Source organism: Papio anubis, chromosome 15, assembly GCF_008728515.1.
Source record: "Papio anubis isolate 15944 chromosome 15, Panubis1.0, whole genome shotgun sequence".
NCBI classification, from domain to species: domain Eukaryota; kingdom Metazoa; phylum Chordata; class Mammalia; order Primates; family Cercopithecidae; genus Papio; species Papio anubis.
In genome coordinates this window covers 24281731-24297061 of record NC_044990.1, presented here as the reverse complement: position 1 = coordinate 24297061, position 15331 = coordinate 24281731, and the positions used below count along the sequence as shown (strand labels likewise).

The following is a 15331-nucleotide window of genomic DNA, read 5'->3' as shown; positions in this document are numbered from 1 at the left end:
TTTTCATTAATATTCCCAACTCCTACCCACTACCCAATTCCAAAGCCACTACTCAATCTTAGGTTTAGTTATGGAAACACTCTATTTCTGGTGCAAACTCTTTATTAGGTATCTATTGATGCATGACAAATTACCCTTGGAGAAAAGTTACCCTGAAACTTAGTGGTTTAAAGCAACACTAAACATTTATTCTGTCACAGTGTCTGTAGGTTAGAAATTTGAGAGCAGCTCAGCTGGGCAGCTCTCATAAAGTTGCACTAAAAGATTTGGCCAGGACTACAGTTATGTAAGGCTTGACCAAGACTTTGGGGTCTGTTTCCAAGGTGTCTCATTACGTGGCTGGCAAGTTGGTACTGGCTGTTGGTAGGGAGATATTAGTTCCTTTCCAAATAGGCCTCTCCAGAGGGTTAATGAAATGTCCTCATGGCACGAGGGCCGGTCTCAGAGTAAGCCATCCTGGAGAACAAGAGGGAAACTGCAATTCCTTTGACAATCTAGCCTCAGAAGTCCAACATCATTTTCATACTTTTTATTAGAAGGAAGTCCCTATGTCTGGCTCAGTTTCAAGGAAAGGGGAATTTGGTTTTACCTTTTGAAGGTGAAGATATATTTTTAAACTACCCAAACACTACTACCAACAATATAATTACCGAAAGTAGTTAAAATTTTTGCATTTGTTTTTGTCCCTAGGCTGTATCTTACTAAGGACTTCTAGTCAAATTGCTATGTCTAAATTCAGTTAAAATTGTTCTATGTGCCTATGCCACCAACCTGAAAAACGGTTGATTTATTTTGCTTTTGACGAGGTTTTGTCGAGAGCAATTTTGAGGAATTTCTTGTTTAGAAATTTTGTAAAATAATTTCGAGGTTTCAAAGCCAAACTGTAGAACAAGGTATATTCAGAGAAGTCTGGCTTCATTTCTGCACCCTCTGCCCTCTTCCTTTCCCTCCTGTATATTAACTTTGTTTCCAGTTTTTCATTTATTCTTCTTTTCTAAATACATAAATAGCTATTCAAATAAACACGTATCCCTCATTCGAAGATAAACATTTGCACATTATCCACACTATTCTTCATATTTCTTTCTTTATTTACCAGTATAACCTGAATTCATTCCATAGTAGTATTTGGAGATCATTGTTTCTTCTATGGCTAATGGTCACCATTGTGGAGATGTATATAGTTATTCAACCAGTCCCCTATGGAGGCATATTCTGGAGGTTCCTAGTCTTTTATCATTATAAATAGTGTTTCAGTGAATAGTGTTATGTATATGTCTTTCTACATTTTTTACAGAAACATATTTTTATAGCTATAATTTTTTCTGTATTGTGGATAGATACACCTTAAATACTTTTAAGTCTGCTTCTATTGTGGACATATAGTCTCTCTCTGTTTTTTTTTTCCCCCAGTAGTATAAATGATACAACAGCAAACACCCTTGTACTTAAATCTTTGTTGAAATTTCTGATTATATCATAAGAACAGATTTCTAGAAATTTAGTTAGTAGGTCAAAGTTTATGAACCAGCCAGGCACAGTGACTCAAGTCTGTAATCCCAGCACTTTGGGAGGCTGAGGTGGGCAGATAACTTGAGGTCAGGAATTTTAAACAAACCTGACCAACATGGTAAAATCCCATCTCTCAAAAAAATACAAAATTTAGCCGGCCATGGTCCGGCTAAAGTCCCAGCTACTCAGGAGGCTGAGGCAGGAGAACCACTTGAACCCGGGAGGCAGAAGCTGCAGCGAGCCAAGATCATGCTGCTGCACCCCAGCCTGGGCACCAGAGTGAGACTCTGTCTCAAAAAAAAAAAAAAAAAATTAGGAACCATTTTAGGCTGTTTATGCATATTGTCAAATTGTTTTCAAGGAAAAGGTGCAATAAGTTTATATTCTCAGAGGTAGTACAACTCGGTATCTGTCATCAGCAAGGTCTGGGCTCAAATCCTACCTTTACAAATTACTAGTTGAATGACCCTGGGCAAGTTACTTAATTTTCCTGAGCCATAGCTTCCTTGTCTGGAAATGAGACAAATGTTACTTATGGTTTTGTGTAAACAAAAAAATAAGATATTTGACTACATATGTACTTGAATACATAGGCCAAGTATTTAGTATAGTTCTTGACATATGACAAGTATTTAAATGTTTGTTTTTATTACTCTTGCCACTAGCAGAAGAGAATGTCAGCCTCATAGCAGATTCATCAGCACTGGATATATACATGCTCCTCCAACATACACTTAATACAATGGTAGCATGATCATAGGATAACCGCTATAGACCCGCCCTTGGATATATAACATAATATATACCACATATATATTATATATAATATAATATTTTAAATAATTATATCGTTTTAATAATTTTAATATTAAAATATGTTTTCATATATTTAATAATAGTAAAAATATAAAGTGCTGACTTAAAAGGTAGAATGTTGTCTTGTTTTAATTTTCATTTCTTTGATTTCTTGTTCTAGTGAACTTTTTTATTTTCATATTAATTTTTATTTCTAAGACCACTTTATTGAGATATGATTGAGATACAAAAATCTGTACATATTTAATGTGTACAGCTGGATTCTGGATTAATTTTTATTTTTAAGGCCACTTTATTGAGGTATGATTGAGATACAAAAGTCTGTACGTATTTAACATGTACAGCTGGATTCTGGAGCTCTCCTATAGCTATTTTTATCTGTGGATGGTGGTTCAGTTGGAGGTGGATGGAGGGCGGGGACCTCCTATTTTACCATCTTGTTGACCTCATCACTCCCTACTTACTCATCTTTTTATTACTTCTTCTCTGTACTCTATTTATTTATTTATGTGTTTATTTATTTATTCATTTATTTATTTTGAGACGGAGTCTCGCTCTGTCGCCCAGGCTGGAGTGTAGTGGCCGGATGTCAGCTCACTGCAAGCTCCGCCTGCCGGGTTTACGCCATTCTCCTGCCTCAGCCTCCCGAGTAGCTGGGACCACAGGTGCCCGCCACCTCGCCTGGCTAGTTTTTTTGTATTTTTCAGTAGAGACGGGGTTTCACCGGGTTAGCCAGGATGGTCTCGATCTCCTGACCTCGTGATCCACCCGTCTCGGCCTCCCAATCTCTACTCTGTTTATATTCTTTGTCTATGCATGTACAAGAGTTCTTCATTAGAAATGTAAATCTTTTCTCATACTTGTTGCACCTATATCCTCAATATTTTACTTTTCCATTTTGTTAGACATTATTTTGACATACAGAGTTTAATATTTTATGTAATCAAGTATTTCCCGTTGTGATTACTTCAATAGATTTTTTAAAACCTTTATGAAATAATTCACTATTTCAATATTCAATTATTTGCTCATTCACTAGTTATTTTAGTGTTATCGAGGCCATTGATGTTATGTACAGAAAAGTGCACTGATCATTCGTTCACAGCCTGATGAATTTCCATGAAATGGACATACTTATTGTATCCGTTTGCTAAGGCTTCCATAACAAAGTGCCACAAACTGTATGGCTTGGGTAACAGAAATTTATTGTTTCACAGTTCTGGAGGCCAGAAGTCCAAGATCAAGGCATCAGGAGGGTTAGTTTCTTCTGAGGGTTACAGGGTCCTTTTTATGCCTCTCTCCCACCTGCTAGTAGTTTGCTGGTCATCACTGGCCCTCTTTGGCTTGTGGATGCGTTGCGCCACTCTGTGCCTTCGTGTTCACAGGCCGTGCTCTCTTATATGCATGCCTCTGCCCACATTTTTCCTTTATATAAAGACACCAGTCATATTGGATTATGTCCCACCCTAATGACCTCATCTCAATTTGATTATCTCTGTAAAGACCCTATTTCCCAATAAAGTCACATTCCGAGGTACTGGGGGTTAGGGCTTCAGCATGAATTTTTGGGGAGAAACAATACAATCCATAACATTCATGAAACTAGGACATAGATCAAGACAGAATAGTACCAGCTTTCTACAAGCCCCCCTCACATGCCCTTCAGCTGTCCCTCCTTGCCTAGGTTACCACTCCCCTGATTTCTCACACTATAGGTCACCTTGTCCTTGAACTTCCCATAGATGGAATCACATATACATATTCTTTTGTGTCTGACTTTTCTACCTGAAACTTATTTCTATGAGATCCATTTGTGTTATTACATTGTTGCGTGCAGCAATAGTTCATTCTTTTTCATTTCTACGTAGTATTTAACAGAGGAAAAATAATATAATGTATTCATGTTATTGCTGATAGACATTCAGGTTATTTCTAGTTTTTAACTCTTATGAATATGTTGCTATGAAAATCCTAGTGCATATCTTTTGGTGAGGACATGATCACATCTCTGTTGTTTGTGTATGGAGAGTAGAATTTCTGGGTCATAGAATATATATATATGTTTAATGTTAGTAGATGATACCTAATGGTTTTCCAAAGTGGCTTCTAACCATATATGAGAGTTTTGGTGTTCCACAACCTCACTGGTACTTTGTGTTATTTACGCAAATATGTTTTTGATAAGAAGGTGATGATGACGATGATGATGATGATGATGATGATGATGATGATGATGATGATAGCTTCTCATTGCTACTTTTATCATAAAAACTAGGCATTTGGCTGGTCATTTTTTCTCTAGTTACTCATTTAATCTTTTAAATTACACTTTAATGAAACTAATAGCTTTGTTTTACAGACAACAAAACTAAGCATAAATAAGGTTAACTAATTTGCCCAAAGTAACAGTAAGTAACAATTCAGGGTTTGAATCCAAATTTGTCTGATTGTTAATTCCAGACACTTTCTAGTACAGATAAAATGTAAATTTGGTTGCCATAAAAAAGAAGGGTATGTTCTAGCCTTCATGGGTAGCATGAGAGGATTGGTGTGTCTCTTGCAAAGGAGCCAGCTTGGTAGTAAGAAGTGAACATAGCTCCAAATCTCCACCTCAAGGCTAGTTTGTGCCACCCTATTTTGGGACATTAATCATGAACATTTATTATTAGGGTAAGTTCTAAACATTGCCCAATGAATGATTATTGTTAAGACTGTCTCTAGGAAGAGATTGATGTAGTTCATATTCTAAAATAGAGTGACAGAAGCCAGTTTTGGGGTATAGAGTTAGAGCTAGGGCTCAAGTCTGAAGCCAGGGAAAGAATCAGTAGTAGCAGGTGTGTGCTGCTAGTCTCATGACTGATATGGATCGGCACTCTGTAGCCCTTCAGGCTTCACCTTCCCAGTTCTGGTCTCTGGGTAATATCAGGAACATTTGCCCTTAGTATATTGTACTTAGAAAAGGTTTATTTCTATTATAATAGAAATAAATGTCTATTATTCCCATGTCATAGTTGTGGGAATTGAGCCTTGGTGAGGTTAAGATAACTGGATGAGGATACAGTAAAGGAAAAAGGCAGTATAATAATGGGTTTCCTCCAGGTACACAAGGCTGGTTCAACATTTAAAAGTCAATTAATGTAATTAATATAATTAATTACATCAACAGGCTAAAGAAATAAAATCACATGATCATATTAATAGATGTAGAAAAAGTATTTGACAAAATGCTTTTATCATGCCCTCTTTTATCATGCCCTCTGCTTGCTTGACTCTGGGTAGTAGGGTAGATATCAGTGGGGAAAAATATTTCAGGGTACAGGGAAAAAAAAACCCCATATTGCCAAATAATCACCCATCTGCCAAAGATACTCAGTAGAAGCAAGTATTGGGAGGCTGCTTCAAATCAGGCAGTATGCTGGTACTTCCAAATATATCATCTTAGTCTTCACAATGACCCTGAAAAAGAAATAAATGTCTGTTATTCCCATGTTATAGTTGTGGAAATTGAGCCTTGGTGAGGTTAAGATAACTGGCTGAGGTTATAATAAAGGAAGAAAGCAATATAATAATGGGTTTGCTCCAGGTACACAAAGCTGGTTCAACATTTAAAAGTCAATTAATGTAATTAATTACATCAACAGGTTAAAGAATTAAAATCACATGATCATATTAATAGATGTAGAAAAAGCATTTGACAAAATCCAACACCCATTCACAATAAAAACTCTCAGTAAACTAGGAGCAGAAGGAAACTTCATTAACTTGATAAATAATAACTACAATAAACCTACAGCCAATATCATATTTAATGGTGAGAAAATAGAAGCTTTCCCACTAAGATCAAGAACAAGGCAAGGATGTCCTCTCTCACCATCTCTTTTCAATATTGTACTGGAAGTTCTAGCTAATGCAATAAGACAAGAAAAGGAAATAAAATGTATACAGATTGAGAAAAAAGAAATAAAACTACCTTTCTTTACAGATGACATGATTATGTAGAAAACTCAAAAGAATCAACAAAAAACTTCAAACTAATAAATGATCATAACAAAGGTGTAAAATACAAGATTAATACATAAAAGTCAATTTGTTTCCTATAAGTAAACAATGACCAAGTAGAATTTGAAATTACACAATACTATTTACATTAGCACCCAAGAAGACATAGTTGTAAATCTAACAATTTTTCAACAAATGGTGCTGAAACTGGACATCTCTATGCAGATTTTAAAAAGGAATCTAGACACAGATCTTACACAATTCACAAAAATTAACTTAAAACTTGAACGTAACCAAGATATCCTTCAGTAGATGAACAGATAAACAAACTGTGGTCACCCAATGGGACATTACTCAGTGTTAAAAACATATGAGCTATCAAGTCATGAATAGACATGGATATTAAATGCATGTTACTAAGTGAAAGAAGCCAGTTCAAAAAGACTACATACTACATGGTTCCAATTACATGACATTTTGAAAAAGGAAAAACTATGGCATAGACAGCATAAAGATCAGTGGTTGCCAAGAGCTGGAGGAGGTGGGTGGGAAGGGATAAATAAACAGAGCACAGAGGATATTTAGAGCAGTGAAAATACTCTGTGTGATACTCTAACAATGGATTTGGGTCATTTTGCATTTGTTCAAACCCGTAGAATGTACAACACCAAAAGTGAACCCTAGTATAAGCTATGAACTCTGGATGGTGGTGATGCGTCAGTGTAGGTTCATTAATTGTAACAAATACACTCCTGTAGTGGGGGGTGTTGATAATAGGGGAGGCAGTGCAGGTGTGGGGGTGGGGAGAAATGAGGTATTTCTGTACTTTTCTCTCAATTTTGCTGTGAACCTAAAACTACTCTAAAAACATTAGGTCTTTAATTTCTTGAAAATCAAGATAAAATTAAAGGAGCATTGATTTTTATATCTTAAGCACAAGCATGAGATTATCAACACAAAGTTTTAGATCTTTGACCTATTGGATGGCATCCTCATTTTGTGTACATTCGTTTTATTTTAAAAATACCTTTTCAAAGCCTTTGACAAAATTCGACAGCCTTTCATGCTAAAAACTCTCAATAAATTAGGTATTGATAGGACGTATCTCAGAATAATAAGAGCTACTTATGACAAACCCACAGCCAGTATCATACTGAATGGGCAAAAACTGGAAGCATTCCCTTTGAAAACTGGCACAAGACAGGGATGCCCTCTCTCACCACTCCTATTCAACATAGTGTTGGAAGTTCTGGCCAGGACAATCAGGCAGGAGAAAGAAATAAAGGGTATTCGATTAGGAAAAAAGGAAGTCAAATTGTCCCTGTTTGCAGATGACATGACTGTATATTTAGAAAACCCCATTGTCTCAGCCCAAAATCTCCTTAAGCTGATAAGCAACTTCAGCAAAGTCTCAGGATACAAAATCAATGTGCAAAAATCACAAGCATTCTTATACATCAATAACAGACAGAGAGCCAAATCATGAGTGAACTCCCATTCACAATTGCTTCAAAGAGAATAAAATACCTAGGAATCCAGCTTACAAGGGATGTGAAGGACCTCTTCAAGAAGAACTACAAACCACTGCTCAACGAAATAAAAGAGGACACAAATAAATGGAAGAACATTCCATGCTCATGGATAGAAAGAATTGATATCATGAAAATGGCCATACTGCCCAAGGTAATTTACAGATTTAATGCCATCCCCATCAAGCTACCAATGACTTTCTTCACAGAATTGGAAAAAACTACTTTGAAGTTTGTATGGAACCAAAAAAGAACCCTCATTGCGAAGACAATCCTAAGCCAAAAGAACAAAGCTGGAGGCATCATGCTACCTGACTTCAAACTACACTGCAAGGCTACAGTAACCAAAACAGCATGATACTGGTACCAAAACAGAGATGTAGACCAATGGAACAGAATAGATCCCTCAGAAATAATACCACACATCTACAACCATCTGATCTTTGACCAACCTGACAAAAAAAAGAAATGGGAAAAGGATTCCCTATTCAATAAATCGTGCTGGGAAAACTGGCTAGCCATATGCAGAAAGCTGAAACTGGATCCCTTCCTTACATCTTATACAAAAATTAATTCAAGATAGATTAAAGACTTAAATGTTAGACCTAAAACCATAAAAACCCTAGAAGAAAACCTAGGCAATACCATTCAGGATATAGGCATGGGCAAGGACTTCATATCTAAAACACCAAAACAATGGCAACAAAAGCCAAAATTGACAAATGGGATCTAATTAAACTAAAGAGCTTCTGCACAGCAAAAACAAACAAACAAAAAAAAAAAAAAAAAAAAAAAACAAAAACTACCATCAGAGTGAACAGGCAACCTACAGAATGGGAGAAAAGTTTTGCAATCTACTCATCTACAAAGGGCTAATATCCAGAATCTACAAAGAACTCAAACAAATTTACAAGAAAAAAACAACCCCATCAAAAAATTGGGCAATGGATATGAACAGACACTTCTCAAAAGAAGACATCATCACTGGCCATCAGAGAAATGCAAATCAAAACTACAATGAGACACCATCTCATGCCAGTTAGAATGGCGATCATTAAAAAGTCAGGAAACAACAGGTGCTGGAGAGGATGTGGAGAAATAGGAACACTTTTTATACCTTTGGTGGGACTATAGACTGGTTCAGCCATTGTGGAAGACAGTGTGGCGACTCCTCAAGGATCTAGAACTAGAAATACCATTTGACCCAGCCATCCCATTACTGGGTATATACCCAAAAGATTATAAATCATGCTGCTATAAAGACACATGCACATGTATGTTTATTGCAGCACTATTCACAATAGCAAAGACTTGGAATCAACCCAAATGTCCATCAGTGACAGACTGGATTAAGAAAATGTGACACATATACACCATGGAATACTATGCAGCCATAAAAAAGGATGAGTTCATGTCCTTTGTAGGGACAGGGATGAAGCTGAAAATCCTTCTGAGCAAACTATTGCAGGGACAGAAAACCAAACACCACATGTTCTCACTCATAGGTGGAAATTGAACAATGAGAACACTTGGACACAGGAAGGGGAACATCACACACCAGGGCCTGTCATGGGGTGGGGGGAGGGGAGAGAAATATCATTAGGAGATATACCTAATGTAAATGATGAGTTAATGGGTGCAGCACACCAACATGGCACATGTATACATATGTAACAAACCTGCATGTTGTGCACATGTACCCTAGAACTTAAAGTATAATAATAATAATAAAAAAGAAATACGAAGAAGATTATATTTTTAAAAATACCTTTAAAAAAAAAAATCAGAAATTCCCATTCTCATGGAACTTACTTCTAGCAGGATGGATGACAGAAACAATACATTTTTAAAAAGTGAAGAAAAACAAAACAAAAAATCAACACAATTGTTCCACTACAGCTAAAGATGTAAAAATAATTTGAACCTTTCTGAATTATGAATATATATTTAACGAATCTATAAGAGTACCTGCACACTTTTAGTTTTTAAAACAAGTAAGCCAATGAAAGGATATTAAATGTTTTCCCAGTGAACTGCTGAAAGCTTATTTTCTGGACAATTCAAACTTTAGAAAGCAGGTTCTGGTTTTGTGGATCAGCAGCCCTTATTAGGTGCCATGTAACAGGTGGCTCCAGGGACTCATGTCCTATAAAAATATCACATTGATGAGGTTCTAATCAGTTCAAATGTTGTCATCTTCTAGTTTGGTGCCAGTGTAGTTATTTTAAAAGTGCAAAGTTTCCATTTTTAATTGGTGTTCAGTTTGTCTCTTAAAACATTGGTTTGGTTTTAAGTTAAATGCAAGTTAAAATGAACAACCTGGGCTCTGTCCTGGCATCAACAAACTTGTGCATTATTTTTATCCTGTATATTATTCTGTTGTTAGTTTAATTGCCTGACCAAGTCACAGACCTAGGTGTTCCACGTGTGCATATGTTTTGCATACAATACAACCCAAGCATTGTAGCCAGAGCAGAACAAGAACCATGCGGGAGGGGGCAATGGGCTCACACTCACAGGGTACAATTCACAGTGGGGGCTGATCCTGCTCCAGGCAGCCCTGGATCTGGCCTGACTTCTCAACAGAGAAACAGCCAGTGAAGAGGGAAAACACAATACACTCAACTCCCCTGCTTCAGCTGCAAAGACTAAACCATCAGAGCTAGTCCCGAAAAACCCAAAGCCCTTCAAGTACTGCTTAGGAATCTTTCTTGAAGAACCAGCGGCCTCCCGTCCCCCCACCAGCCCTGTTCTGGGGAGCAAGGACAGGTTTGCAGTGTGAGGACTGGAATCCCCTCTCCCTGTGCCAGCACAGAAATGTGCTGCTAGCATTTGCAGAAACAAGTAAATAATGTGGTGTGTGCATCCTTAATCTCTCTTTTAATGTCTCCAACAATCTAGTGGTTAATTAGCAATTTGCTGCCCACCAATATGCAAATGAATGACAAGCAAAGGTTCTCTGCATCTGTAATTATTTTGCTGATTTACAAGCCTCTTTCCTCTCAGTGTAGGTTTTTCTGTGTGTGTGCATTCATGCATCAGGGATTTCATTATTTTTTGAAGCATAGTCTGTGCATTTTTATCCTTTAATACTTTCAGACTTCAGTGATCACAGTATTTTGAAAAAATATATATATATATATGTGTGTGTGTATATATATATATATATACTTCCTTCCACCCCTCAACTCCAAATGCATTTGTCAGGGATTCTTTTCTTTGATAAAGAGTGGAGAGTAAGATTTATCAAGGGGCTGTAATCCAAATTGCAGAAAGTCAGAACGCAAGATTGAAAGATACACATTTTTGCTGCTGCCAAGTCCTTATCTGGAATCAGAATCTAGTAATATTTTATTTTCTCCCAAGCAGCTCTGGTGAGTCGAGCCACGATCTGCGTTATCCATCTGCCTACTTTGGAGCGGGATGTTGTACTATTTGGCGGCTTAAACGCTTTACGTTCTTGCCAGGGCATTAAGAAAGGCTCTCATGTTAAATTAAGTCAATTAATAAATGGAGACACATTAAGCAATCAATTTTGTCAGCCTATCTCCCCAGCATTAGGTATGGTTGGCTGTAATCACAAGATAAATGCAATGTGCTGATCTATGGTAATGTTCAATAATACATTCTCCGCCAGGCTCAATTCATCAGGGAGTTTCGGTAGGGAAGGCATTTGTTATTGGCTGTCTCTGCACCTCAAGGATAACATTTCTGTCCTTTTGATTGGCCGCCTCACTGCTGCAAGATTCTAACCGTCTTATTTTGATGATGAATATGAAGGCGCGCTAAGCCGGGCTGGCGCGGAGTGTCTCAGAGGCTGCGCTCCTTCCAGAGCCCAAGGACTCACAGCTTCCTCCGCTGCCTTCCCGGGCCAACAACCCCCCAAAAGTTGTGATGCTTTTCTTTACCCAGTGTTTTGGGGCTGTATTAGATCTCATTCATCTCCGATTTCAGCACTACAAAGCTAAACGGGTTTTCTCCGCTGCCGGGCAACTTGTCTGTGTCGTCAACCCCACTCACAACCTAAAGGTGAGTCTCTGTGTCATTTTATCTTCACCGGGCTCAGGTTCAAGTCGTTTCTCGGAGGCGGCAGCGACCCTCCGGCGAGCGCGTGCAGCCCTTTGCAAAGCCGGGTCGCGGGGGCTGGGACTGTGTCTGGAAGCCGGCGTGTTTGCCTCGGCTCACTCTCGCTCTCTAGGTGGCTGGGTGCTGTTAGTGACCGAGTGTTGTTTCCCCAACTGGCAGGAAAAATTGGATTGATGGTCTGGTGTCTTTCCCCGACGCTGTCAACCCGAGAGTGGCGTGGGGGGCAGAAGTGAGGGTGGTGGCGGGAACAGGGGGGCGTCCCTATCGCTCCCCCTAGTATTTGTGGGCAAGTGCTCGGGAGACAGGATTTGAAGTTAGCCAAATTGCTCTCTGTCCCATGTGTTGGGAAAGGTGGTCAAACACGAGGATTTTAGACGCTACTGCGGGGTGAGGAATCCTGAAACAGGGACCTGGAGGTTGGTGGGGTTGGGGGAGGGTTCTTTCTGCAAAGTGTTTGTCCTTGTCCTCAGACTCGTGTGTGTGTGTGTGTGTGTGTGTGTGTGGTGTCGGGAGGATTTTGGCTTATATCCTTCCTGCTGGTTAGATGCGCTTCTTGTACTGGAGCAGGATTTGCCTGGATTGTGTAATAATGTAATCAGCTCCGAGCTGCTGCCGCGGCTGCCTGGAGCTCCCTAGGCAGCTGGGTGCTGGGTTCCTCGTGGCTGCCTAGCTGCCCCGCGGCCTCTGCATTTGCACCCTCAGGTCAGTGCCCTTTTAGAGACCAGACAAAATATGGGGTCCGGCAGAGCCGCTAAACATCACAGCCAAGACTGACCGGGAAAGGAACGCTGGGCCACTGGCTAGTGATAGGGAGGAGGGGAAGTCAGCGGAGTGGGGGCTGGGGAGACGGTGAAGCTGAACTCCCCGGATGGGAAACTCAGCACCTTGCCTCTCTCCTAACATAAAAGGTGGACCCGTTGGAAGTTCCTTTCCTGTCCTCCTGTGTAAGGCAGACAGGACTGAGTGCCGGGGGGAGGGGCCATGTCTGCAGCGCCCGTGCCCGACAGTCTCTGTGAGGATAGATCTGTCCCTCTGACCACTGCTGTTGGGGAGGAAGGGCACTGCCTGTTGTCCATTACTTTATAAACTCCCACGGTCAGACTATCCTCAGCTGGAGCGCCGCAGGTCAGCGCTGATGGGTACCCCCACTCCTAGAAGTTCCGCGGAAAGACAGCTGCCTGGAGCTGCTGGGGCTGCATGCCAAGGCCAGTCCTGGTGGAGGAGCGATGGACTGTCCTGGGACCCCTATGGTGCACCTGACCTAGGATCTGACGCTCTCTGGTACCCCAGCTGTGACCAATACCATCGCATGCAACTGTTCACACCTGCTCTTGCTTGCGAGCTGTTTCCTCTCATTCCACGATTTCTCTTCTTGTATAATTTAGTTTTATAAATAAGAATTCACACCAGTCACCCTTGGCAAAGCAAGTAGATAGCATACACATTAAAACATAATTCTGAATTCCATTTTATGGCCACTTTTGAGACCGCATTCAAACTTCCATTATTTTGTCACTTTGCATTAGTTAGTTCCCTGGGGCAAGAAATTTTGTTTACTTCTGTTTTGTATTTTAATACCTTTAAAAATTGCTTATGAGACTTTAGCATTTCTGAAGTTTGAATTTATATGGTTCATTGACTGCAGCTGATGATGGAGAATAGCCAGGTGTTAAGGTCTCTGTGTGGAGCCAGAGGAAACCACTTGTGTGTATTTCTCAATGATGTCTGCCTGGATATTGACAAGTCATCTTGCCACCCTGACCCAGGAGTTCAGAGTTAGGGTTGGAGGCCTTGAGTCAGCTCTGGCCAGCTGTGTGAAATTGAACCCCTCCTGCACCTCTTTGAGCCTTCCCTTCCTCACCTTTTAAATGGGCTTATGAACATCTGCCCTTTCTCCGCCTCAGCTTTTGAGACTGAAGAGAGGTATCAGAGGTGTTTCATAACTCTCCCCTAAAAATAATGTATGTTATTGTATATATAATTTGTAGAGTTCCAATAGCAAATTCAAAAGTTGTCGCTTAACACATTCAGGCAATTTAGAAATCATATAATCAGTAACATAAAAATGGATGACATGCTTTGAGAGGCCAGGGCTCACTTTTTCACTTACACGCTTATCTGGCTTTTCATTTCCCATAAAAAAACACTTAGGGACTTTTGCTCAGAGAAACTTCACCTCAGATAAAGCAAGTTGAGTGCTGCTAATGTCCCCAGGATGTGGAATAAGGCACACAGGATTTGGAGAGGGCTCCAGGTAGGGAGAGACCTGGAGGGTGCAGGTGCCCCATCAGGTAAGTTGTACCCCCTTCTCAAACCTAAGAGCTAATAGTCATTTGCAGAGCTTTAAAAGGACTAACTCTATAGGTGCGTCACTGCCCCACTGCTTGTATTAAAAAGCACATGTAACCTCAAAAAAAAATCTCTTTCTAAACACTAATTTCCATAAACAGACCACAGAAATATGCCTTGGATGTAATAAGCTGTGATCTATGTAATGAGGAGGAATGTCCTTTTTTTTAGAGGAAAAAAAAATTCTGTGGCAATATTAACCCAGCATGGCTATTGGTCTGCTGTGCTTCCCCACACTTTGTATGACAGGCCAGTACATGAAATGGTGACCAAGGACAGAGAGACTACAACCTTGCTTTCAATTTTCTGGGTTGCGTGTAGCTACAAAGAGGGCTGGGAAGCTTGTGTTTTTCTTTGTGGAAGCATTTATGTGTTTTATCCTTTCCTGGACTTTCCTGAGAATTCGAACCAACAGCATTTTAGAACCTGAGGCAAGTGCTGAGTTATAATCAAAATTCGCTTACAAAGCAAAGAAAATTGTGTATTTGCCATGCTTCTATAGGTCACCTTCATTCTCAATCTTATTATGGTGATTACTCAGTAACCTGGGATTCCTTCAAGCAAGCTGATGCCTTTCCTTCTAAATGGAAGGCAGAGCCTTCCCGGGGACATCAGATCCTCTGGTTAAAGCCATTACACCCCTGAAGCTCACCCTAATTAAAAGGGACATTTAGAGTAGCCAGCCTTGAACATAAGAGACCTCAGCTTTCACTGAGTGCCAGGCCGTGGAGTACAAACAAGACCTTTTCCCTCAGTCTCTGTCTCTGTCTCTGAGGACCACTTGCACAGATTAGGGTTCCAAACGGTGCCCACACTTCTTTCTACCCTGTGAAAAGTGACCGTCAAGGAGCCAGCTCTCTTGGCCGGCTGCCCTCTGCTTCCTCATTCACAGTGGTTATTGAAATGTGGCGAGCAGGCTTCAGGCTGGCGCTCATGAGGATGCCTGCTCCTGGTCCTGATTCAGCACTCCTCTCTCCCTCCTGTCCTTTGCTTGTTTCTAAACGAAGAAAGCCTTCCTCTCCTGGCTCCACTCCCACTGG

The 15331-nt window shown here is 40.0% G+C and overlaps 1 protein-coding gene across 1 annotated transcript in view; it reads left to right on the top strand.

The window, feature by feature from the left end:
* The first annotated feature begins 9828 nt into the window (after positions 1-9828).
* The window catches only part of SIAH3 (siah E3 ubiquitin protein ligase family member 3), a 73400-nt gene continuing 67897 nt past the window's right edge, over positions 9829-15331 (top strand). The window contains exon 1 of the mRNA XM_003913841.4: positions 9829-11885. Within this exon, the coding sequence (XP_003913890.1) occupies positions 11751-11885 (135 nt within the window). The 5' untranslated portion in view covers positions 9829-11750. The remainder of the gene's footprint in view (positions 11886-15331) is intronic.